This window comes from Ambystoma mexicanum, chromosome 13 (genome assembly GCF_040938575.1).
Source record: "Ambystoma mexicanum isolate Mex_15411 chromosome 13, UKY_AmexF1_1, whole genome shotgun sequence".
Taxonomy (NCBI): domain Eukaryota; kingdom Metazoa; phylum Chordata; class Amphibia; order Caudata; family Ambystomatidae; genus Ambystoma; species Ambystoma mexicanum.
In genome coordinates, this window is record NC_090938.1 from 830,268,234 (window position 1) to 830,295,432 (window position 27,199).

A 27,199-nucleotide genomic window follows, 5' to 3' on the forward strand; every position below is an offset into this window, starting at 1 on the left:
GCAGCAACACCCCTCAATGTCTGGATAAACCAATAGACTAACAGTGGAGCCCTGAAAATGCAGCAACCCTACTCAATGTCTAAAGAACCCCATAGAATCACAGTGGAGCGCTGAGTGTACAGCAACCCCCCTCAATGTCTAAATAACCCATAGACTCACAGTGGATCCCTGAGTGTACAGCAACCCCCCTCAATGTCTAGATAAACCCCATATACTCACAGCGGAGCCTGAGTGTGCAGCAACCCCACTCAATGTCTAGATAAACCCATAGACTCACAGCGAAGCCTGAGTGTCCAGCAACCCCTCAATGTCTAGATAAACCCCTACACTCACTGCGCAGCCTGAGTGTGCAACAACCCCCCGCAAAGTCTAGATAAACCCCATATACTCACAGTGGAGCCCTGAGGGTGCAGCAACCCCCCTCAATGTCTAAATAAACCCATAGACTCACAATGGAGCCCTGAGTGTAAAGCAACCCCCCTCAATGTCTAGATGAACACCATATACTCACAGCTCAACCTTAGGGTGCAGCGACCCCACTCAATGTCTAGATAAACCCCATATACTCACATTGAAGCCCTGAGTGTACAGCAACCCCCTCAATGTCTTGATACACCCATAGACTCACAGTGGAGCCCTGGGCGTACAGCAACCCCCTCGATGTCTAGATGAACCCCATATACTCACAGCGGAGCCTGAGTGTGCAGCAACCCCACTCAATGCCTAGATACACCCATACACACACACTGAAGCCCTTAGTGTGCAGCAAGCCCCCTCAATGCCTAGATCCACCCATACACTCACAGTGGAGCCCTGAGTGTGCAGCAATCCCCCTCAATGTCTAGACACACCCATAAACTCACAGTGGAGCCCTGAGTGTGCAGCAACCCCCCTCAATGTCTAAATAACCCATAGGTTCACAATGGACCTCTGAGTGTACAGCAACCCCCTCAATGTCTAAATAACCCATAGACTCGCAATGGAGATCTGAGTGTACAGCAACCCCCCTCAATGTCTAAATAACCCATAGACTCACAATGGAGCCCTGAGTGTGCAGCAACCACCCTCAATATCTAAATAACCCATAGACTCACAGTGGAGCCCTGAGTGTGCAGCAACCCCTCAATGTCTAGATGACTCTATAGACTCACAGTTGAGCCCTGGGTGTGCACCAACCCTCAATGTCTGGATACACCCATACACTCACAGTGGAGCCATGAGTGTGCAGCAACCCCCCTCAATGTCTAAATAACCCATAGGTTCACAATGGAGCTCTGAGTGTACAGCAACCCCCCTCAATATCTAAATAACCCATATACTCACAATGGAGCTCTGAGTGTACAGCAACCTCCTGAATTTCTAAATAACCCATAGACTCACAATGGAGCCCTGAGTGTGCAGCAACCCCACTCAATGCCTAGATACACCCATACACACACACTGAAGCCCTTAGTGTGCAGCAAGCCCCCTCAATGCCTAGATCCACCCATACACTCACAGTGGAGCCCTGAGTGTGCAGCAATCCCCCTCAATGTCTAGACACACCCATAAACTCACAGTGGAGCCCTGAGTGTGCAGCAACCCCCCTCAATGTCTAAATAACCCATAGGTTCACAATGGACCTCTGAGTGTACAGCAACCCCCTCAATGTCTAAATAACCCATAGACTCGCAATGGAGATCTGAGTGTACAGCAACCCCCCTCAATGTCTAAATAACCCATAGACTCACAATGGAGCCCTGAGTGTGCAGCAACCACCCTCAATATCTAAATAACCCATAGACTCACAGTGGAGCCCTGAGTGTGCAGCAACCCCTCAATGTCTAGATGACTCTATAGACTCACAGTTGAGCCCTGAGTGTGCACCAACCCTCAATGTCTAGATACACCCATACACTCACAGTGGAGCCATGAGTGTGCAGCAACCCCCCTCAATGTCTAAATAACCCATAGGTTCACAATGGAGCTCTGAGTGTACAGCAACCCCCCTCAATATCTAAATAACCCTTATACTCACAATGGAGCTCTGAGTGTACAGCAACCTCCTGAATTTCTAAATAACCCATAGACTCACAATGGAGCCCTGAGTGTGCAGCAACCCCTCAATGTCTAGATAACGCCATAGACCCACAGTGGAGCCCTGAGTGTGCACCAACCCCTCAATGTCTAGATACACCCATACACTCACAGTGGAGCCATGAGTGTGCAGCAACCCTCCTCAATGTCTAAATAACCCATAGGTTCACAATGGAGCTCTGAGTGTACAGCAACCCCCTCAATATCTATATAACCCATAGACTCACAATGGAGCTCTGAGTGTACAGCAACCCCCTCAAGGTCTAAATAACCCATAGACTCACAATGGAGCTCTGAGCGCACAGCATGCCTCCCAATGTCCTTATAAACCCCATAGACTCAGAGGGAAACTCTGTGTGAACATCAAGCTCCTCCCCCTCCCCCCACCTCGATGTCCACATTAGCCCCATTGAATCTGCATGGAGTCCATGGAGCCGCGAGTATAGCTCAGCCCCACTCAATACCAGGATCAGTCCTACCACTCCTTCAGTAGCCATGTCAGTTTCTGAATTCACAACACACTCCTCAGCCTACCCCACTCCACCCCACATCCTCCTCCACGCCATAGACTCATAACAGACACTGATTATAGCACAACACCATCAGTGCACAGGTCAATTGGACTTACTCCAGATATGGCCCTGAGTAAAGCACACCCTGGATGACCAGATCAGACCAATGGGCTGCCAGCGGAATCCTGGGTACAGCAATACACCTCCATCGGGGTCCGGGTCAGTCCAATAGATTCCCAGCAGAATCCTGGGTACAGTAGTACTCCTGCATCAGTGCCCATGGATGTCCCATGGGTGTCCAGCAGAATCCTGGGTATAACAATAAGCTTCAAACGGTGCCCAGGTGGGTCTCATGGGCTCCCAGCAGATTAATGGGTATAACAACACCCTCTGCCCACATCGGAGCCCCTATTAGAGCCCTGGACGTCCAGCAGAATATTGGGTATTATAGCACACCCCCTCCATTGCCCAGGTCATTACCATGGATACCAGCAGCATCCTGGTTATAAGAATAGCCTTCCATCGGTGCCCAGGTGAGTCCCCTGGGCTCCCAAGAGACTCCTGGGTATAACCCCCCACCCCATGAACCATCGGAGCCATGGTTAGAGCCATGGAATCCCAGCAGGAACAAGCACTCCTACCCCCAAACCCCCAATGCCTAAGGCAAGCACAGCTAAACCCTGACGCCAGCCCGGGGTCCTAGCAGGAGGTTAGGCCGCCTCTGAAGCTGAAATGTTGTGGTTGCTTACCACACTTCTTCTTTTATTCTTTCCAACAGGTGCATGCGAAGAGGAAGAGGAAATCACCAACCTCGTACAACATTCACGTGCCACACCTACCCTTAGATGAAATGAGCTAAGGAGAGGTTTGCTCCTCAGAACGCTTCCACGACCCAAAATGCAGCTGCAAAACTACACAATGTGCCAGGAAGACCAGGCTCCAAGCCACACTTTCTTGTAAATGAGCGCTGGTCTTCTTTAGCATGAGCGCTGGTCCAGTCTAGACTGGAGGACCAGGCTCCAATCCATACGTTCTTCTGGATGAGCGCTGGTCCGGTCTAGCCTCTTGGCTGATGTTCCCAACAGCCTATAATTACTCCTACACCTCTCAGAGACCTCGGAGGGTAGGATGCTTGGTCATGCAACCGCCACGGGAGTGTCATCCGACGCGTGTATCAGTCAAACATTTACCAAACACCTGGACCAACTCCTCATCTGGATCAGCACACCTTGACCAGCAAGTACTTTCCACGTCAATTTAAAAACAAAAGATTATAAGCGGTTCCAACGAATGTCAAGGATCACGACCTGAGGTCTCCAGAACGCAAAGCTTATCTCAGTCATTGGACAGACAGCACAGGCCTCAACATCGCCCCAATACATGAGCAAAGACTCCAAAGCCCACAGAAGTCCCGGAGCAGACTCCTTGCAGCCTCTGGCAGACAGCGCAGGCCTCAACATCGCCCCAATACATGAGCAAAGACTTCAGTCCCAGAGCAGACTCCTGCCAACCTCTGGCAGACAGTACAGGCCTCAACATCGCCCCAATACATGAGCAAAGACTCCAAAGCCCACAGAAGTCCCAGAACAGTCTCCTGCCAGCCTCTGGCAGACAGTGCAGGCCTCAACATCGCCCCAATACATGAGCAAAGACTCCAAAGCCCACAGAAGTCCCGGAGCAGACTCCTGCCAGCCTCTGGCAGACAGCGCAGGCCTCAACATCATCCCAATACATGAGCAACGACTCCAGTCCCGGAGCAGACTCCTGCCAGCCTCTGGCAGACAGCGCAGGCCTCAACATCGCCACATGAGCAAAGACTTCAGTCCCGGAGCAGACTCCTGCCAGCCTCTGACAGACAGCACAGGCCTCAACATCGTCCCAATACATGAGCAAAGACTTCAGTCCCGGAGCAGACTCCTGCCAGCCTCTGACAGACAGCGCAGGCCTCAACATCATCCCAATACATGAGCAAAGACTCCAGTCCCGGAGCAGACTCCTGCCAGCCTCTGGCAGACAGTGCAGGCCTCAACATCGCCCCAATACATGAGCAAAGACTCCAAAGCCCACAGAAGTCCCAGAACAGTCTCCTGCCAGCCTCTGGCAGACAGCGGAGGCCTCAACATCGCCCCAATACATGAGCAAAGACTCCAAAGCCCACAGAAGTCCTGGAGCAGACTCCCGCCAGCCTCTGGCAGACAGCACAGGCCTCAACATCGCCCCAATACATGAGCAAAGACTCCAAAGCCCACAGAAGTCCCGGAGCAGACTCCTTGCAGCCTCTGGCAGACAGGGCAGGCCTCAACATCGCCCCAATACATGAGCAAAGACTTCAGTCCCGGAGCAGACTCCTGCCAGCCTCTGACAAACAGCGCAGGCCTCAACATTGTCCCAATACATGAGCAAAGACTTCAGTCCCAGAGCAGACTCCTGCCAGCCTCTGACAGACAGCGCAGGCCTCAACATCATCCCAATACATGAGTAAAGACTCCAGTCCTGGAGCAGACTCCTGCCAGCCTCTGCCAGACAGTGCAGGCCTCAACATCTCCCCAATACATGAGCAAAGACTCCAAAGCCCACAGAAGTCCCGGAGCAGAATCCTGCCAGCCTCTGGCAGACAGCGCAGGCCTCAACATCGCCCCAATACATGAGCAAAGACTCCAAAGCCCACAGAAGTCCTGGAACAGACTCCTGCCAACCTCTGGCAGACAGCGCAGGCCTCAACATCGCCCCAATACATGAGCAAAGACTCCAGTCCCGGAGCAGACTACTGCCAGCCTCTGGCAGACAGCACAGGCCTCAACATCGCCCCAATACATGAGAAAAGATTCCAAAGCCCACAGAAGTCCCGGAGCAGACTCCTGCCAAACTCTGGCAGACAGCGCAAGCCTCAACATTGCCCTAATACATGAGCAAAGACTTCAGTCCCGGAGCAGACTCCTGCCAGCCTCTGACAGACAGCGCAGGCCTCAACATCCTCCCAATACATGAACAAAGACTCCATTCCCAGAGCAGACTCCTGCCAGCCTCTGGCAGACAGCGCATACCTCAACATCGTCCCAATACATGAGCAAAGACCCCAAAGCCCACAGAAGTCCCGGAACAGACTCCTGCCAACCTCTGGCAGACAGCGCAGGCCTCACAATTGCCCCAACACATGAGCAAAGACTTCAATCCCGGAGCAGACTCCTGCCAGCCTCTGGCAGACAGCGCAGGCCTCAACATCGCCCCAATACATGAGCAAAGACTCCAGTCCCGGAGAAGACTCCTGCCAGCCTATGGCAGACAGCACAGGCCTCAACATCGCCCCAATACATGAGCAAAGACTCCAAAGCCCACAGAAGTCCCGGAACAGACTCCTGCCAACCTCTGGCAGACAGTGCAGGCCTTAACATCACCCCAATACATGAGAAAAGACTCCAAAGCCCACAGAAGTCCCGGAACAGACTCCTGCCAGCCTCTGGCAGACAGTGCAGGCCTCAACATCGCCCCAATACATGAGCAAGGACTCCAAAGTCCACAGAAGTCCCGGAACAGACTCCTGCCAGCTTCTGGCAGACAGCACAGGCCTCAACATCGCCCCAATACATGAGCAAAGACTCCAGTCCCGGAGCAGACTACTGCCAGCCTCTGGCAGACAGCGCAGGCCTCAACATCACCCCAATACATGGGAAAAGACTCCAAAGCCCACAGAAGTCCCGGAGCAGACTCCTGTCAGCTTCTGGCAGACAGCGCAGGCCTCAACATTGCCCCAATACACGAGCAAAGACTCCAAAGCCCACAGAAGTCCCGGAGCAGACTCCTGCCCGCCTCTGGCAGACAGTGCAAGCCTCAACATCGCCCCAATACACGAGCAAAGACTCCAAAGCCCACAGAAGTCCCGGAGCAGACTCCCGCCAGCCTCTGGATCCTGACCACCATGGACATGTGGCCCCAGGTCAACTCTGGTGTCCTGCTGGAATCGGCTGGCACCGTATTTATTAGACAGATTTTATTTATTCAAAATGATATATGAAGCCTATTTTTCTACAAAACGTTCTGACAAAATGAAGTCTATTTTTTCGATGAATGTGTCTCGTGTTCGTTGATTTATTTCCTTCAATCAATCAATGTTTATTTTTTTATTATTGATGAAAGAATTATCGCTCAGTTCCAGATATCTGATCTTTCAAAGTAATTAATACTTCATACAATATCAAAACAATGAATAGAAATTGAATCTATTTGCGAAATTCACATAGAACCAAGTGCCACTCGGGGAAAAAATAAAATCATGACCATGAATTGGGCTCCTTGAGATGTGAAGAAGTGCGCCCTTGTCCACAGGCATCATTAATAGAGCCCAGAGCAGAGCTCCGCTAATCTTAGCAGGTAGAGTGAGAAAAGCCCCCCCCCCTCAGTGTCTGCAAGAGTACAAAACAGGAATGGGCGGGCGTGTGGGTGGATGGATGGGTGCATGGATGGGTGGGTGGGTGCATGGATGGATGGATGTGTGCATGGATGGATGGATGGGTGCATGGATGGATGGGTACATGGATGAATGGATGGGTGCATGGATGGATGGGTGCATAGATGGATGGGTGGATGGGTGGGTGCATGGATGGATGGATGGGTGCATGGATGGATGGGTGCGTAGATGGATAGGTGGATGGGTGCATGGATGGGTGCATGGATGGATGGATGGGTGCATGGATGGATGGATGGGTGCGTAGATGGATGGGTGGATAGGTGGATGGGTGCATGGATGGATGGATGGATGGATGGATGGATGGATGGGTGCATGGATGGATGGATGGGTGGGTGGGTGGGTGCATGGATGGATGTATGGGTGGGTGCATGGATGGATGGGTGCATAGATGGATGGGTGGATGGATGGATGGATGGATGGATGGATGGATGGATGGATGGATGGATGGATGGATGGGTGCATGGATGGATGGGGGCATAGATGGATGGGTGGATAGGTGGATGGGTGCATGGATGGATGGGTGCATGGATGGATGGATGGATGGGTGCGTAGATGGATGGGTGGATAGGTGGATGGGTGCATGGATGGATGGATGCGTAGATGGATGGGTGGATAGGTGGATGGGTGCATGGATGGATGGATGGATGGATGGATGGATGGATGGATGGATGGATGGATGGATGGATGGATGGATAGGTGGATGGGTGCATGGATGGATGGATGGATGGATGGATGGATGGATGGGTGGGTGCATGGATGGATGGGTGGGTGGGTGCATGGATGGATGGATGGATTGATGGGTGCATGGATGGATGGATGGGTGCATGGATGGATGGATGGATGGATGGGTGCATAAATGGATGGGTGGATAGGTGGATGGGTGCATGGATGAATATATACAACTATGTAAATATGGCACAACCATAGCAAGCAACCAATGGAGTGTTGTACATAGGGAATGTGCCCAACGGGTTAGAGGCAAGGGTGTGGGAGTAGCAGAGGAGCTGGGGAGTATAGGGGGAGCAGGTGAGGATGGGACTATTGTAGAGGGGGGAACTAGGAATGAGTGGAGCGATCAGCAATTGGTGAGATGTTCTTTAAAGGGTGGGGTATTCAGGCCCTTCCTGAAGTGTAGGATGGAGGGGGCAAGTCTGATCTGCATTGGTTACTTGTTGCAGACACAGTTCCATAGCAGGAAAAGGCAAGTCTCCTTTTGTTCCATGGTGCAAGCCTTTCTTTCCAGCCCAGCAACGGTGTGGCTCCTGGTGCTGCACTGGCCTCAGGAGATGGTGAGTTTCCAGCGGGTAGAGTGGACTTTTGCTTGTGACTGCTTTGTAGGGGATGTAGGCAACCTTGAACATGATGCATGCTTGAAGGGGTATCCAGTGCAACTCCTTGATGCTGCGGGTGATGTGGTTGAGTTTTCTGAGACCTTTGATGAGGCGTGATACAACACGAGAGGCCAGTGGGCATATAAGGCTCCTTATTCCCATCCAAGGTGGGGAGGACCAGGGCTCAGGCTCAGACTGAAACTCAGGGGAGTGATGGCAATGTGTGTTTTGAATGAAAGGTGAGATGCTGCACAGACTGACGTTGAGGCATGAATCGTCACGATTGAGACCAGTCGGCCAGTTCTGGACTTGGGAATGCTTGGTGGATTTCCTAGGGTTTAGCTGCAGGTAAGTAGTTGCAATTCAGGCTTGGATGAGCGACAGACAGTGCTTATACTATTATTATAATTATTATAACTGATTTTTATAACATGCTTAATACCAAAGAGGTTTCTAAGTGCTGACCTGGGATTCGAACCTGTGTTGCTCTGCATCGTCTTGCCTCCAAGATGAGCTTGTTGCCACTGAGCTATCCTAACCGTGCCTAGTGCCTTGGGTTGATGAATGTCATTGATGCCATTGACCTTTTGATGAAGCTGCTTATGATCTGTATAACAGATTATTTTGATGTCAAGGTTCATAAAATCCCAGAGGTTCGATGTAGAGGGTGAACATAACAGGGGACAGGGTGGATCCCTGTAAAACTCTGCAGGTCACTGGGTGGTGCTGGGATCCACTCTGATTACTTGCTCCCTGTTGGAGACGTAGGAGATGGACCACTCCATGAGTGTTCCATCGAAGCTGATGTGCATGATGAAGAGGATGAGGAGCGCTTCATGGTCAATGGTATCGAAGGCGGCAGAAAGGTCAAGAAGGATGTATAAACTGGAGTTCTCTTTGGCCAGGATGCGTATAGGGTTGTTGGTTTCCTAGATGTTTGTGATTGCCTTGCTGCATCGTGGTCAGAAGACACATTGGTAGTCCTTTGCAAGATTGTGCTGAGTGATCCTTTTAGCCAACCGGATGGGGATGGGTTTCTCATTCCTTTTGCAGAGGAAGGTGAGGTGCATGATATGGTGATAGTTGGCCAGGTCATTAGGGCCGTGTGTAGGTTTCTTCAGCCAGGGGAGGATCTCTCCCATCTTTAATGCATCTTGGACACTCCCTTGTTTGAGGTACGCATTAATGATGTCAAGAAGTGCTTCGAGCGCCTGGCCTGTGATGACCTTCACAATGGAGGTGTGCTGGATGTCACCTTGGTAGCTGGTGTGTTTGAGGGCTGCAGGAGTGTTGCTCAGTTCTTCTGGAGTAATTATCCTGAACTTGATCCATCTTGCTATGTTGTAGCCTGGCGTGGGTGGGATGCTTGCAGTGTGTTGGGAGCTGCCTATGTGAACTGCAAAGAATTAGTGATGGTGTTGCATTTGCAGAGGATTGGGGTGTTCTAGGGTCTGGCAATGGGATGGCGCCGTGCTTGAGGACTTGGGAGACTGCTTTTCTCTTGTTGGATGCTTCCATGATGGTCGTTGCGTAGTGGTTTGCTTTATCTGTGGTGATGAGTGTCGGGTCACTAACAGGAGGGTTCACGGTGTGATGAGGTGTTCTAATTGGTGAGATTTGCTCCAGCACGTTTCTTGTCTGCTTATGGAACACTTATTGACGATGAGTTCCTGTGTGTACTAAGGTGTGGAGACTTATATGTGTTGTTGCTCAGGTGCTACCTTCAGTGTTGTTTATTGTTTAATTTCTTACTCCGAATGTACTAAGATTTTTTATCGTTTTATCAATTCTAGTGGTTTGCATTTGTGCTATTGCACTAGGATTTTATGAAGACACTCCTTGTTGCAATGGTTATTTTCATGTAATTTTCCAAACATCATCAAACATTTCCTTTATCTTTCACTCTTGGGTCTTCTGACCAGTAGTGTCTCTTACAGAGTGTGCATTCATGAGCATTGATGAGAACGAGGTGCGTGTGCATTTTGGAGGTGGAGCATGGCTGAGGATGAGTTGGGTGAGTTTCTGTGGGCATGAGTTGCTTGGGAACGGGGTGCAGAATGGGTGTTTGTGTATCTGGGTGAATGTGGGGATGGGAAGGTGGAGTGGGGTATGATGTACATGCTGATGTCTTACCTGTGACATGGTCGAGGCTGACCTGACTAAACAGGAGTTGCCCTTTTCTTCATCTGCCCTTTGCTTTAGATACCGGGTGATAGAGATCCTGCGTTCTATCAGGCAACAGATAAAGGGAGCTAGACTTATAGATCGATGGGTTCATAACGGATGAATGAATGAATGAATGAATGAAGGGAGTTGGATTAATACATTGACGTGTGCACAGTATATGGATATGGATATATTACAGGGGCCTTTAGTTATGGTTAAATTGCTAAACCCATAGGGAGAGCGATTTTTGGACGGCTTATAACTTCGACCCCATGGACGAATCCTTACGAAGCCTTGCAAAAAAAAGTATATGGCCCCATCAGATTGATTCTGTGAAGGGTGGTGAGGTTTCATGCTGGAGGGGCAAAGTTATAGTGGGGTCCCAAAATGTGTGTTGTTTCCCATAGACGCAATGGAAAAAAAAGTTTGCCCACGTCTACAGCCCAAAGCGCTGAACTGGTTTTTGCCAAATGTGTGCCAGGAGCGGCAGCTTGGTCCCGAAAGTGTGCTTTTGTAAATTTGGTGTAAATACGTCCAGTCGTTTTTTTAAACAGCCAAAAAGTAGGTACAAAAATATGTGTGATATCTGTGTACGGTCCGCAGACTCACCTGTTCGGTCCGTAGACAGGCATCTGATTGGCCCACAGGGTGACGTGATGTCCGGAGACATCAGATGCGCCTGCTGATTGGATGGTGAAAGGTGTGAAGTGCATCATATTTTTGGAAAAGCCTGGTATGTTGCATTCGCAATTGGCACCAGTAGTCTGCGAACACAGCAGTAAAAACATATTAAAAAAGACATTATACTTGTAAAACTAATTAATCAATGTCCGGGGAGGTGATGGGTGATGAGGATGGGATGGGATATTGCCATAAAGGGCCAATAAAACGGGAGGATTCATGTTCGAAGTCCGCCAACAGTTCGGGGACAGCCCTATGATGTTTGCGCACATATTAGTTGTTCGGGGCATCCATACATATTATGGCATTACAGGGTTGGTGAAAAGCAGTTTTGGATGGTGTATACCCTTGGCGCCACTCAATGAAACTGCATGAGATGTTTTCATATCATTCTCGTCGTAACCTTGAATGGTTCTACAAAGTATGGTGCTGTTTTGCCATGAGGGAACAAAATTAGATGGGGGGAACCAAAATATTTGAAAGGCTTATAAAATTGGGTCTGTTTCACGAATCTGCACAAATGTTTGCAAAAAGATTTTAAGACCCAGATGTCAATGTTTTAGGTCTGGTGGGATTTTGTGAAGACGGGACAAAATTAGAGGGGGGGTTTCACATTTTTGGATGGTTAATAACTTTGTTGCCGTTTGACAAATGTGCACAAATGATTTTAGAAAGATTATAGACCCAACCTTACATTTATTTTACAAAGTCTGAATGGATTTTCTCCACTGGGAGCAAAGTTATGTGACTATTATATGCAAGTACATTTTTACAGTTTTCAAAATAGATAACATGGATGGATTTGCAGGAAAGTCCAAGGAGCATTGGCAAGGACCTGAAAGCATGGGTTTTGCAAATGTGTCAGTGTTTTATTTTTTGAAAAGTGTCATAATGTATGTACACAAAATAGTGTTATACGTTTGGTAACTGAGGTATAGCCGGTGGCCCTGGGTAGTGGCCAGATTGTCCGAGTCACGGCCTGTGGCCATGGGCAGAGGACTCGGATAATCTGGCTACTGGCCATGATCACGTAGGACCACGAAGGACTGTCAATGGGGATAAAGTGGGCGTGGCCACCAGGGACTGGCTATCCGGTGACGTTTTTCAAAATCAGGAAAGGTTTCAATGGGAAAAACAATTCTGCCTGTGGCTAAAATTCTGTCTGTGGCTACAGCCTGAAGAGCTGCAATGAATAACAACAAACCTGCGCGAGGAGCATCAGCAAGGATCTGAAAGCACGGTCTTGCAAATCTGCTTTATGCTTTATTTTTCCAAAGTGTCCAAATGTAAGCGCAAAAAATAGTGAAATAATTTAGGTGCATGGACAATATTCCTGGCCCTTGGCAAGGACGAATGCATACTCTTGTATTTGTATTTATTGTATTCATATAGCGCCTTAATCCAAAGCACTTTACAGTTTAACAACAAGAATACATCAAACCTGGAACAGTAGAAGCAATAACAATACACATGAATCAAACGAAAAGACAGTATGTAGAACAATTTCATGTGAGAAGGAGGAGGAGAGGAGGGGGATGGGGAAGGAAGGATGAGGGAGAGAGAGTAGGGAGTAAAGTGAGTAGTAGGAAGAGAGGCCATAGGGAAGAAGGGGGGAGATGAATAGAACTTTGACGGGGGTACTACAGGGAGAGAGAGGGGGCATGCAGCATGGCTGAAGCTGTAGCTTGAAATGTGGGAGAAAATGCTGCTTACAGCTGCAGCCCAGAGTACTGGACGGGATTGCAGCAAACTTGCGTGAGGAGCATCAGCAAGGACCTGAAAGCATGCTCTTGCAAATCTGTCCTGTTTTACTTTTTTGAAATTGTCGAAACGTAAGTACAAAAAATAGTTATATAACAAGGACAAATATCTACTCTGATTTGCCCATTGGGGTATGTGCTGCTGATAACGACTCACATAAGTATGCATAGGAAAAAATATGTTTGTTAAAGGAGATTCATAGTTATTTCATATATGTTAAAAGAGGAATTATTAATAACTTATATACAGTGATCTAACACTAGGAAACATTTTCACTTATGAAAATGTATTCAATTGACAGAAAAAATGTTGTTAAGGGGACATTACAGTTAAGATGTAACGCACCCTTGGGACTCCCCTGCCCCAGCAGTTAGCTAGTGCCTCCCATCTTGGCATCCCCTGGCACTTCCCTCCTGGGCTCCCATGAGCACTTGACGATCTGTACTGCCCCTTTTATTTATGCACTTCTGTCACCGGACAATGCATGTGTGCATTTATAGGAGCATTGTGTACAATGTTTTCTTATAAGTATAGGAAATGCAGATGTAAAAGATGTGTAGAACATTGTCAAGTGGTGGGTGGTGGTTGGAAGTTTAATATGTTGATAGGCTATATGTAGAGCTTCTATGAGTGATTGGTGGATATATATGTGAATGGTTTAAAGCCGTCAATGAGGGAGTGTTACAAACATAACAGTAAAAAGAGTAGAAGGACTGTTTTGTGTGATGGTGGGCATGTGTAATTTGGGTTTTCTAATAAGCCATGGGCTAGAAAGGGGAATGCAGAGGCTGTGGATAGCTATAAAGGGCAATGGATTATGGTGTTTATTGTATAGTAGAGAGAAGAATTTCAGACAGAAATGTGTTTCTGTGCTATTGTCTTTTTCTCCAGTAAGCAATTGTCCCTTATTTCCATTAGCCTTGTAGCAAAATGCTGATGGGAATGTTGGAGAATCTTATTGAGTCTATGTACTTTACTGAAAAATGTAAAGTAGATGGAGTCTATGAGCTTATTTTATCAGTTCTATTTTTTAACTGTGAAAGGTGGTTCCTAAAGGAACCTTTTTTAAAGTTGCCTTTTTTTTGCAGGAGAGTCTAGAAAGTAAGGTGGGGAGGGAAATGAGGGAAGGGGCACCAACCACACATATGGAGGGGCAGGTGGACAGGGGAAGATGCTGCACGTGTGTTACATCTAAAGTAGGGCCAGTGTTTCTCAAAAGCACTTTGAAATTGTGTCCCGCTGCAGAGTGGTGTGTTGCAGTATATACAGAGGACTCTTGTCTTCAAAAGATATGGATGAACAGCTTCTTTTATTGCTTGCAAGGTAACTGCTGGGATTTTGTGTCCCACAGAGGTAGGCTGTGTGGTTATAGTATTGGTTGAGGAAGATGAGGTAGAGGAAGACAGCCTACTACTCCCTAAGAAAGGAACAGCTTTTCTGAGAGCATTGCAGTGGTTGTATTTGTTGTGACGGCGCATGGAGGTGGTCCTGTACGAGTACTGCCCAGGTAGTCTGTGATCAGTGCATTTCTCTTTGGTAGCTTTAGCCTTTGGTACATTCCCAACAGTGGTAAAGAACTGCCCCACCCATGATTCTCTCTGGGTGCTAGAGGTCGGCACTTCCTCTACCTCATCTTGTTGCTCCTCTTCATTGTCTTTGAAAGTACTGCGCTTTTTTTGATGTGTAGGTCCTCCAGCTGGTGGTGGGGGTGCCTCTTGAGGAGGAGGGATTGCAATAGCTGAGGCCATTTTTAAGATAAATAGCATTTTCCTAATATTCTTCCAAGTATCTGTTTTGTAGAAGATTGTTAATGGATAATGAGTAAGAAAGGTGTAGGAGCTGTGCAAGGGTCGATTTTGAGCTTTAAAGTTTCTAGATACGCTGAAAAATGCAGTTATGAACTGTTCACGAAGCACGGACGCGTTCATGAACATGTAATCATGCTGCGCGCGTGCGCGCCGGCGCGTGGTCACGTGACACTGTCTGAAAAGTCTGCGATGACGTCAGACATTCACGAACATTGGCGAACACAAAAACAGTGGCAAAATATTCAAAAAGTGTATAGAAGTGTTAAACATGATACGAGAAGGTGGGGAATGGCACAGTTTTAAGGTGAAACTTTATAAATTGGAAAAAGTATTGCTATCTTGGCGTGAGTATGATTATAAGTTGTAGCAAATTAGGGCGCTCTGGTAAAAAACCATGAAATCACTTAAGTTGCATTAATAAAAACCCATGAAATTCAATGAAAAAACTTTGATAAAGGGCCGCTATGGTTACAAGTAAAACTGAAAACCCCCAGAAATTCACCAGTTATGCTAAGAATTGCGCCACCACCGTGCACTGCAAGGACAAGCACCCAGTAACAATAACATTAGAGTTCATTATAATGTGCAAAAATGAATTGTGTGTCTGAGGCCTGCTTATTGCCCCATGTATGTGCACTATGAGGTCAAATCAAATTGTATGGAAAGTACTTTAAGAAGATATAAGAAGGTTAATGCATATATAACATCATTTCAATTTTTTTAATTCTCATTGTTAGTAAAAATAAAAACTAGCCTAGACATGTTACCGAACAAAAACAAGTGGTCCAGATGTGTGATGTCATCAATGGCATTTGTGATGTCATCTTTGATGTCCTGGGTGTTCGACTTAGCAGTGCACGGTGGTGGCGCGAGTTATGGTTGCTTGGCTTACCATAACTGGCGAATTTCTGGGGGGGTTTCGGTTTTACTTGTAACCATATCATCCCTTTTTCTTGAACATATAACTAGAGGAAGACCGTCCAAGAGCCTCGAAATATGATCATTTAATAAGGCGCTTCATGCCAGATTCCTCTCTCTTCTAAGCTCTGTAAACAACTGTCCTCATAACTTAATTGCACTCGATGTATTGAGCTCCAGGAGGAGGAGTGCCCCCCCCCCCAGGATTTGAACTTGCGAAGTGCAGCGTTGCCACGACTCAGAGGCGAGCACTCTGCATGGGAGCCACCCACACACAGACATGCCACGTGACCTGCCGCGTGATGCCTCTGGCAACCCTGAAGAACAGTCAGGAAGACACAAGAATGCCCCTCCGAGTTACAGTGTCTCTTTTTCGGGCGCTTCCCTCCTGCAGGGACGTCTCTTCCGAGGAATGCCAGCGTGTGCCCCCCCTCCCGCCCCCAGGGACGTCTCTTGTGATGAATGCCAGTGTTTGAAGAGCACAGGTGCAACTTCCAGAGCTTTGGCCCCGGGGGTGGGGGAGGGGGCCAGCCAGGCAAGCAGCAGATGTTCAAGGGCGGGTGGGGAAGGAGGGGGCCCCGCGGAAGCATACAGGACACCCGCAGAGGCGGACTGGCGCACAGGGAAATCCCCCGTGCCCGGAGGCCGGTGGGGCTGGGGCACGGTCGGTCTGGTGGCCGTGGCAGACATGTGATGGGATGCGATGGGTCCCTTCCGCCCTGGTGCTCCCCAACACGCCAAGCCGGTCTTGGTGGCAACCTTTAGGGTGGTGCAGGGAACCCAAGCAGCGCCACCCTCCCCACCAGATGCGCCCGAGGCCCTTCCCGCCCACATCCATTTCTTTTCCCACCAAATGGGAAATGCATCATTAAAATATAACACACTCCACTCGAATGGAGACCGCCCGCCCCCCACCTGCAGACTCCCAGCTCATAGAATGACTCCCACCTGCAGACTCCCGCCTCATAGAATGACTCCTAGCAAGATACAGGATGCTCCCCACCTACAGACTCCCACCCGCCCCCCACCTGCCGACTCCCAGCTCATAGAATGACTCCCACCTGCAGACTCCCAGCTCATAGAATGACTCCCACCTCATAGAATGACTCCCACCTGCAGACACCCAGCTCATAGCATGACTCCTAGCAAGATTCCACCCGCCCCCACCTGCACACTCCCACCAGCCCCCCACCTGCACACTCCCACCCGCTCCCACCTGCAGACTCCCAGCTCATAGCATGCCTCCTAGCAAGATTCCTCCTTCCCCCCACCTGCAGACTCCCACCTCATAGAATGTCTCCTAGCAAGATTACTCCCTCCCCCCACATGCAGACTCCCGCCCGCCCCCACCTGCAGACTCCCACCTCATAGAATGACTCCTAGCAAGATTCTGTCCACCCCCACCTGCAGACTCCCGCTAGCCCCCCGCCTGCAGACTCCCACCTCATAGAATGACTCCTAGCAAGATTCTGTCCACCCCCACCTGCAGACTCCCGCTAGCCCCCCGCCTGCAGACTCCCACCTCATAGAATGACTCCTAGCAACATTCTGTCCACCCCCACCTGCAGACTACCGCCCGCCCCCCACCTGCAGACTCCCACCTCATAGCATTACTCCTAGCAAGATTCTGCCCCCGCCTGCAGACTCCCACTTCATAGAATTACTCCTAGCAACATTCCGCAGCCCCCCACCTGCAGACTCCCACCCGCCCCCCGCCTGCAGACTCCCACCTCATAGAATGTCTCCTAGCAAGATTCCACCCGCCCCCACCTCCAGACTCCCACCTCATAGCATGACTCCTAGCAAGATTCCAGACTCCCGACCGCCCCCCACCTGCAGACTACCACCTCATAGCATGACTCCTAGCAAGATTCCAGACTCCCGACCGCCCCCCACCTGCAGACTACCACCTCATAGCATGACTTCTAGTAAGATTCCAGACTCCCACCCGCCCCCCACCTGCAGACTCCCACCTCATAGCATGAGTCCTAGCAAGATTCCACCCGCCCCCACCTCCAGACTCACACCTCATAGCATGACTCCTAGCAAGATTCCAGACTCCCGACCGCCCCCCACCTGCAGACTACCACCTCATAGCATGACTCCTAGCAAGATTCCAGACTCCCGACCGCCCCCCACCTGCAGACTACCACCTCATAGCATGACTCCTAGTAAGATTCCAGACTCCCGACCGCCCCCCACCTGCAGACTCCCACCCGCCCCCCACCTGCAGACTCCCACCTCATAGAATGACTCCTAGCAAGATTCCACCCGCCCCCCACCTGCACTCACACCTCATAGAATGACTCCTAGCAAGATCCCACCCGCCCCCCACCTGCAGACTCACACCTCATAGAATGACTCCTAGCAAGATCCCACCCGCCCCCCACCTGCACACTCCCACCCGCTCCCACCTGCAGACTCCCGCCCGCCCCAACCTGCAGACTCCCACCTCATAGCATGACTCCTAGCAAGATTCCGCCTGCCCCCCACTTGCAGACGCCCGCCCGCCCCCCCACCTGCAGACTCCCACCTCATAGCATGACTCCTAGCAAGATTCCGCCTGCCCCCCACCTGCAGACTCCCACCTCATAGAATGACTCCAAGCAAGATTCCGCCCGCCCCCCACCTGCAGACTCCTGCCTCATAGCATGACTCCTAGAAAGACTCTGCCTGCCCCCACCTGCAGATCCCGCCTGCCCCCCACCTGCAAACTCCCACCCGCCCCCCACCTGTAGACTCCCACCTCATACAATGACTTCTAGCAAGATTCCAGACTCCCGTCCGCCCCCCACCTGCAGACTCCCACCTCATACAATGACTCCTAGCAAGATCCCAGACTCCCGCCCGCCCCCACCTGCAGACTACCACCTCATAGCATGACTCAAAGATTCCACCCGCTCCCACCTGCAGACTCCCACCTCATAGCATGACTCCTAGCAAGATTCCGCCCGCCCCCCACCTGCAGACGCCCGCCCGCCCCCCACCTGCAGACTCCCACCTCATAGCATGACTCCTAGCAAGATTCCGCCCGCCCCCCACCTGCAGACGCCCGCCCGCCCCCACCTGCAGACTCCCACCTCATAGCATGACTCCTAGCAAGATTCCGCCTGCCCCCCACCTGCAGACGCCCGCCCGCCACCCACCTGCAGACTCCCACCTCATAGCTTGACTCCTAGCAAAATTCCGCCTGCCCCCCACCTGCAGATTCCCACCTTATAGCATTATAGCATTACTCCTAGCAAGATTCTGCCCCCCGCCTGCAGACTCCCACCTCATAGAATGACTCCTAGCAAGATTTCGCCTGCCCCCACCTGCAGACTCCCACCTCATAGCATGACTCCTAGCAAAATTCTGCCTGCCCCCCACCTGCAGACTCCCACCTCATAGAATGTCTCCTAGCAAGATTCCGCCCGCCCCCCTCCCCGGCCTGCAGACTCCCACCTCATAGAATGACTCCTAGCAAGATTCCGCCCGCCCCACTCCCCGGCCTGCAGACTCCCACCTCATAGAATGACTCCTAGCAAGATTCAGCCCGCCCCCCGCCTACAGACTCCCACCTCTTAGAATGTTTCCTAGCAAGATTTTGCCCGCCCCTGCCTGCAGACTCCCACCTCATAGCATGACTCCTAGAAAGATTCCGTCTGCCCCACACCTGCAGACTCCCGCCCGCCCCCCACCTGCAGACTCCCACCTCATAGAAAGTCTCCTAGCAAGATTCTGTCCACCCCCTCCTGCAGACTATGCCCGCCCCCACCTGCAGACTCCCACCTCATAGAATGTCTCCTAGCAAGATTCTGCCCACCCCCTCCTGCAGACTATGCCCGCCCCCACCTGCAGACTCCCACCTCATAGCATGACTCCTAGCAAGATTTCGCCCGCCCCCCCGCCTGCAGACTCCCACCTCATAGCATGACTCCTAGCAAGATTCCGCCTGCCCCCCACCTACAGACTCCCACCTCATAGAATGACTCCTAGCAAGATTCTGTCCACCCCCTCCTGCAGACTCCCGCCCGCCCCCCGCCTGCAGACTCCCACCTCATAGAATGACTCCTAGCAAGATTCTGTCCACGCCCGCCTGCAGACTCCCGCCGCCCCCCGCCTGCAGACTCCCACCTCATAGAATGTCTCCTAGCAAGATTCCTCCCGCCCCCCACCTGCAGACTCCCACCTCATAGAATGACTCCTAGCAAGATTCTCTCCATCCCCACCTGCAGACTCCCGCCCGCCCCCCGCCTGCAGACTCCCACCTCATAGAATGACTCCTAGCAAGATTCTGTCCACCCCCACCTGCAGACTCCCGCCCGCCCCCCACCTGCAGACTCCCTCCTCATAGAATGTCTCCTAGCAAGATTCCACCCGCCCCCCACCTGCAGACTCACGCCCGCCCCCACCTGCAGATTCCCACCTCATAGCATTACTCCTAGCAAGATTCTGCCCCCCGCCTGCAGACTCACACCCGCCCCCACCTGCAGACTCCCTCCTCATAGAATGTCTCCTAGCAAGATTTTGCCCACCCCCACCGGCAAACTCCTGCCCGCCCCCCGCCTGTAGACTCCCACCTCATAGCATGACTCCTAGTAAGATTCCGCCTGCCCCCCACCTGCAGACTCCCACCTCATAGCATGACTCCTAGCAAAATTCCTCCCGCCTCCCACCTGCAGACTCCCACCTCATAGAATGGCTCCTAGCAAGATTCTGTCCACCTGCAGACTCCCGCCCGCCCCCCGCCTGCAGACTCCCACCTCATAGAATGACTCCTAGCAAGATTCCTCCCGCCCCCCACCTGCAGACTCCCACCTCATAGAATGACTCCTAGCAAGATTCTGTCCACCCCCACCTGCAGACTCCCACCTCATAGAATGACTCCTAGCAAGATTCTGTCCACCCCCACCTGAAGACTCCCGCCCACCCCCACCTGCAGACTCCCTCCTCATAGAATGTCTTCTAGCAAGATTCCACCCGCCCCCCGCCTGCAGACTCACGCCCGCCCACCACCTCCAGATTCCCACCTCATAGCATTACTCCTAGCAAGATTCTGCCCCCCGCCTGCAGACTCCCACCCGCCCCCACCTGCAGACTCCCACCTCATAGAATTACTCCTAGCAACATTCCGCAGCCCCCCACCTGCAGACTCCCGCCCGCCCCCCACCTGCAGACTCCCACCTCATAGAATTACTCCTAGCAACATTCCGCAGCCCCCCATCTGCAGACTCCCACCTCATAGAATGACTCCTAGCAAGATTCTGTCCACCCCCACCTGCAGACTCCCGCCTCATAGCATTACTCTTAGCAAGATTCCGCCCGCCCCCACCTGCAGACTCCCACCTCATAGAATGACTCCTAACAAGACTCTGCCTGCCCCCCACCTGCAGATCCCGCCTGCCCCCCACCTGCAGACTCCCACCTCATAGAATGTCTCCTAGCAAGATTCTGTCCACCCCCTCCTGCAGACTATGCCCACCCCCACCTGCAGACTCCCAACTCATAGAATGTCTCCTAGCAAGATTCTGCCCACCCCCACCTGCAGACTCCCACCTCATAGAATGTCTCCTAGCAAGATTCTGCCCACCCCCACCTGCAGACTCCCACCTCATAGAATGACTCCTAGCAAGATTCTGTCCACCCCCACCTGAAGACTCCCGCCCGCCCCCACCTGCAGACTCCCTCCTCATAGAATGTCTTCTAGCAAGATTCCGCCCCCCGCCTGCAGACTCCCACCTCATAGCATGACTCCTAGCAAGATTCCGCCCCCCGCCTGCAGACTCCCACCTAATAGCATGACTCCTAGCAATCTTCCACCCGCCCCCCACCTGCAGACTCCCGCCTCATAGCATCACTCCTAGCAAGATTCCGCCCCCCGCCTGCAGACTCCCACCTCATAGCATGACTCCTAGCAATATTCCGCCTGCCCCCCACCTGCAGAATCCCACCTCATAGCATGACTCCTAGCAAAATTCCGCCTGCCCCCCACCTGCAGACTCCCGCCTCATAGCATCACTCCTAGCAAGATTCCGCCTGCCCCCCACCTGCAGACTCCCACCTCATAGCATGACTCCTAGAAATATTCCGCCTGCCCCCCGCCTGCAGACTTCAACCTCATAGAATGACTCCTAGCAAGATTCTGCCCGCCCCCCACCTGCAGACTCCCACCTCATAGCATGACTGTTAGCAAGATTCCGCCCGCCCCCCCGCCTGCAGACTCCCACCCGCCCCCCACCTGCAGACTCCCACCTCATACCATGACTCCTAGCAAGATTCCGCCCGCCCCCCCTACGCCTGCAGACTCCCACCTCATAGAATGACTCCTAGCAAAATTCTGCCCGCCCCCCACCTGCATACTCCCACCTCATAGCATGACTGCTAGCAAGATTCCGCCCGCCCCCCCGCCTGCAGACTCCCACCTCATAGAATGACTCCTAGCAAGACTCTGCCTGCCCCCCACCTGCAGACTCCCGCCCGTCCCCGCCTGCAGACTCCCACCTCATAGCATGACTCCTAGCAATATTCCGCCCGCCCCCGCCTGCAAACTCCCACCGGCCCCCCGCCTGCAGACTCCGACCTCATAGCATGACTCCAAGCAAGATTCTGTCCACCCCCACCTGCAGACTCTCGCCCGCCCCCCACCTGCATACTCCCGCCTCATAGAATGTCTCCTAGCAAGATTCCTCCCGCCCCCCACCTGCAGACTCCCACCTCATAGAATGACTACTAGCAAGATTATGCCCACCCCCGCCTGCAGACTCCCGCCTCATAGCATGACTCCTAGCAAGATTCTACCCGACCCCCACCTGCAGACTCCCACCTCATAGAATGACGCCTAGCAAGATTCTGCCCGCCCCCACCCGCAGACTCCCACCTCATAGATTGACTCCCACCTGCAGACTCCCACCTCATAGAATGACGCCTAGCAAGATTCCGCCCGCCCCCTCCTGCAGACTCCCACCTCATAGAATGACTCCTAGCAAGATTCCGCCCGCCCCCTTCCTGCAAACTCCCACCTCATAGAATGACTCCTAGCAAGATTCCGCCTGCCCCCCACCTGCAGACTCCCACCTCATAGAATGACTCCTAGCAAGATTCTGTCCACCCCCACCTGCAGACTCCCGCCCGCCCCCCGCCTGCAGACTCCCACCTCATAGAATGACTCCTAGCAAGATCCTGTCCACCCCCGCCTGCAGACTCCTGCCCGCCCCCCGCCTGCAGACTCCCACCTCATAGAATGTCTCCTAGCAAGATTCCTCCTGCCCCCCACCTGCAGACTCCCACCTCATAGAATGACTCCTAGCAAGATTCCTCCCGCCCCCCACCTGCAGACTCCCACCTCATAGAATGACTACTAGCAAGATTCTGTCCACCCCCACCTGCAGACTCCCGCCAGCCCCCCGCCTGCAGACTCCCACCTCATAGAATGACTCCTAGCAAGATTCTGTCCACCCCCACCTGCAGACTCCCGCTAGCCCCCCGCCTGCAGACTCCCACCTCATAGAATGACTCCTAGCAAGATTCTGTCCATCCCCACCTGCAGACTCCCGCTAGCCCCCCGCCTGCAGACTCCCACCTCATAGAATGACTCCTAGCAAGATTCTGTCCACCCCCACCTGCAGACTCCCGCTAGCCCCCCGCCTGCAGACTCCCACCTCATAGAATGACTCCTAGCAAGATTCTGTCCACCCCCACCTGCAGACTACTGCCCGCCCCCCACCTGCAGACTCCCACCTCATAGCATTACTCCTAGCAAAATTCTGCCCCCCGCCTGCAGACTCCCACTTCATAGAATTACTCCTAGCAACATTCCGCAGCCCCCCACCTGCAGACTCCCACCCGCCCCCCGCCTGCAGACTCCCACCTCATAGAATGTCTCCTAGCAAGATTCCACCCGCCCCCACCTCCAGACTCCCACCTCATAGCATGACTCCTAGCAAGATTCCAGACTCCCGACCGCCCCCCACCTGCAGACTACCACCTCATAGCATGACTCCTAGCAAGATTCCAGACTCCCGACCGCCCCCCACCTGCAGACTACCACCTCATAGCATGACTCCTAGTAAGATTCCAGACTCCCACCCGCCCCCCACCTGCAGACTCCCACCTCATAGCATGAGTCCTAGCAAGATTCCACCCGCCCCCACCTCCAGACTCCCACCTCATAGCATGACTCCTAGCAAGATTCCAGACTCCCGACCGCCCCCCACCTGCAGACTACCACCTCATAGCATGACTCCTAGCAAGATTCCAGACTCCCGACCGCCCCCCACCTGCAGACTACCACCTCATAGCATGACTCCTAGTAAGATTCCAGACTCCCGACCGCCCCCCACCTGCAGACTCCCACCCGCCCCCCACCTGCAGACTCCCACCTCATAGAATGACTCCTAGCAAGATTCCAGACTCCCGACCGCCCCCCACCTGCAGACTCCCACCTCATAGAATGACTCCTAGCAAGATCCCACCCGCCCCCCACCTGCACTCACACCTCATAGAATGACTCCTAGCAAGATCCCACCCGCCCCCCACCTGCAGACTCACACCTCATAGAATGACTCCTAGCAAGATCCCACCCGCCCCCCACCTGCACACTCCCACCCGCTCCCACCTGCAGACTCCCGCCCGCCCCAACCTGCAGACTCCCACCTCATAGAATGACTCCAAGCAAGATTCCGCCCGCCCCCCACCTGCAGACTCCCACCTCATAGAATGACTCCAAGCAAGATTCCGCCCGCCCCCCACCTGCAGACTCCTGCCTCATAGCATGACTCCTAGCAAGATTCCGCCCGCCCCCCACCTGGAGACTCCCACCTCATAGCATGACTCCTAGCAAGACTCTGCCTGCCCCCCACCTGCAGATCCCGCCTGCCCCCCACCTGCAAACTCCCACCCGCCCCCCACATGTAGACTCCCACCTCATACAATGACTTCTAGCAAGATTCCAGACTCCCGCCCGCCCCCCACCTGCAGACTCCCACCTCATACAATGACTCCTAGCAAGATTCCAGACTCCCGCCCGCCCCCACCTGCAGACTACCACCTCATAGCATGACTCAAAGATTCCACCCGCTCCCACCTGCAGACTCCCACCTCATAGCATGACTCCTAGCAAGATTCCGCCCGCCCCCCACCTGCAGACGCCCACCCGCCCCCCACCTGCAGACTCCCACCTCATAGCATGACTCCTAGCAAGATTCCGCCCGCCCCCCACCTGCAGACGCCCGCCCGCCCCCACCTGCAGACTCCCACCTCATAGCATGACTCCTAGCAAGATTCCGCCTGCCCCCCACCTGCAGACGCCCGCCCGCCACCCACCTGCAGACTCCCACCTCATAGCTTGACTCCTAGCAAAATTCCGCCTGCCCCCCACCTGCAGATTCCCACCTTATAGCATTATAGCATTACTCCTAGCAAGATTCTGCCCCCCGCCTGCAGAGTCCCACCTCATAGAATGACTCCTAGCAAGATTTCGCCTGCCCCCACATGCAGACTCCCACCTCATAGCATGACTCCTAGCAAAATTCTGCCTGCCCCCCACCTGCAGACTCCCACCTCATAGAATGTCTCCTAGCAAGATTCCGCCCGCCCCCCTCTTCGGCCTGCAGACTCCCACCTCATAGAATGACTCCTAGCAAGATTCCGCCCGCCCCACTCCCCGGCCTGCAGACTTCCACCTCATAGAATGACTCCTAGCAAGATTCAGCCCGCCCCCCGCCTACAGACTCCCACCTCTTAGAATGTTTCCTAGCAAGATTTTGCCCGCCCCTGCCTGCAGACTCCCACCTCATAGCATGACTCTTAGAAAGATTCCGTCTGCCCCACACCTGCAGACTCCCGCCCGCCCCCCACCTGCAGACTCCCACCTCATAGAAAGTCTCCTAGCAAGATTCTGTCCACCCCCTCCTGCAGACAATGCCCGCCCCCACCTGCAGACTCCCACCTCATAGAATGTCTCCTACTAAGATTCTGCCCACCCCCTCCTGCAGACTATGCCCGCCCCCACCTGCAGACTCCCACCTCATAGAATGACTACTAGCAAGATTACTCCCACCCCCACCGGCAAACTCCTGCCCGCCCCCCACCTGCAGACTCCCGACTCATAGCATGACTCCTAGCAAGATTTCGCCCGCCCCCCCGCCTGCAGACTCCCACCTCATAGCATGACTCCTAGCAAGATTCCGCCTGCCCCCCACCTACAGACTCCCACCTCATAGAATGACTCCTAGCAAGATTCTGTCCACCCCCTCCTGCAGACTCACGCCCGCCCCCACCTGCAGATTCCCACCTCATAGCATTACTCCTAGCAAGATTCTGCCCCCCGCCTGCAGACTCACACCCGCCCCCACCTGCAGACTCCCTCCTCATAGAATGTCTCCGAGCAAGATTCTGCCCACCCCCTTCTGCAGACTATGCCCGCCCCCACCTGCAGACTCCCACCTCATAGAATGACTACTAGCAAGATTACTCCCACCCCCACCGGCAAACTCCTGCCCGCCCCCCGCCTGTAGACTCCCACCTCATAGCATGACTCCTAGCAAGATTCCGCCTGCCCCCCACCTGCAGACTCCCACCTCATAGCATGACTCCTAGCAAAATTCCTCCCGCCTCCCACCTGCAGACTCCCACCTCATAGAATGGCTCCTAGCAAGATTCTGTCCACCTGCAGACTCCCGCCCGCCCCCGCCTGCAGACTCCCACCTCATAGAATGACTCCTAGCAAGATTCCTCCCGCCCCCCACCTGCAGACTCCCACCTCATAGAATGACTCCTAGCAAGATTCTGTCCACCCCCACCTGCAGACTCCCACCTCATAGAATGACTCCTAGCAAGATTCTGTCCACCCCCACCTGAAGACTCCCGCCCGCCCCCACCTGCAGACTCCCTCCTCATAGAATGTCTTCTAGCAAGATTCCACCCGCCCCCGCCTGCAGACTCACGCCCGCCCACCACCTCCAGATTCCCACCTCATAGCATTACTCCTAGCAAGATTCAGCCCCCCGCCTGCAGACTCCCACCCGCCCCCACCTGCAGACTCCCACCTCATAGAATTACTCCTAGCAACATTCCGCAGCCCCCCACCTGCAGACTCCCGCCCGCCCCCCACCTGCAGACTCCCACCTCATAGAATTACTCCTAGCAACATTCCGCAGCCCCCCACCTGCAGACTCCCACCTCATAGAATGACTCCTAGCAAGATTCTGTCCACCCCCACCTGCAGACTCCCGCCTCATAGCATTACTCTTAGCAAGATTCCGCCCGCCCCCACCTGCAGACTCCCACCTCATAGAATGACTCCTAACAAGACTCTGCCTGCCCCCCACCTGCAGATCCCGCCTGCCCCCCACCTGCAGACTCCCACCTCATAGAATGTCTCCTAGCAAGATTCTGTCCACCCCCTCCTGCAGACTATGCCCACCCCCACCTGCAGACTCCCAACTCATAGAATGTCTCCTAGCAAGATTCTGCCCACCCCCACCTGCAGACTCCCACCTC

General features: G+C 53.0%; 1 protein-coding gene across 1 annotated transcript in view; it reads left to right on the forward strand.

The window, feature by feature from the left end:
* LOC138522078 (streptococcal hemagglutinin-like) overlaps positions 1–6,654 on the forward strand; it is a 97,071-nt gene extending 90,417 nt beyond the window's left edge. Inside the window, exon 4 of the mRNA XM_069635316.1 lies at positions 3,367–6,654. Within this exon, the coding sequence (XP_069491417.1) occupies positions 3,367–3,447 (81 nt within the window). The 3' untranslated portion in view covers positions 3,448–6,654. The remainder of the gene's footprint in view (positions 1–3,366) is intronic.
* Positions 6,655–27,199: the final 20,545 nt, after the last annotated feature.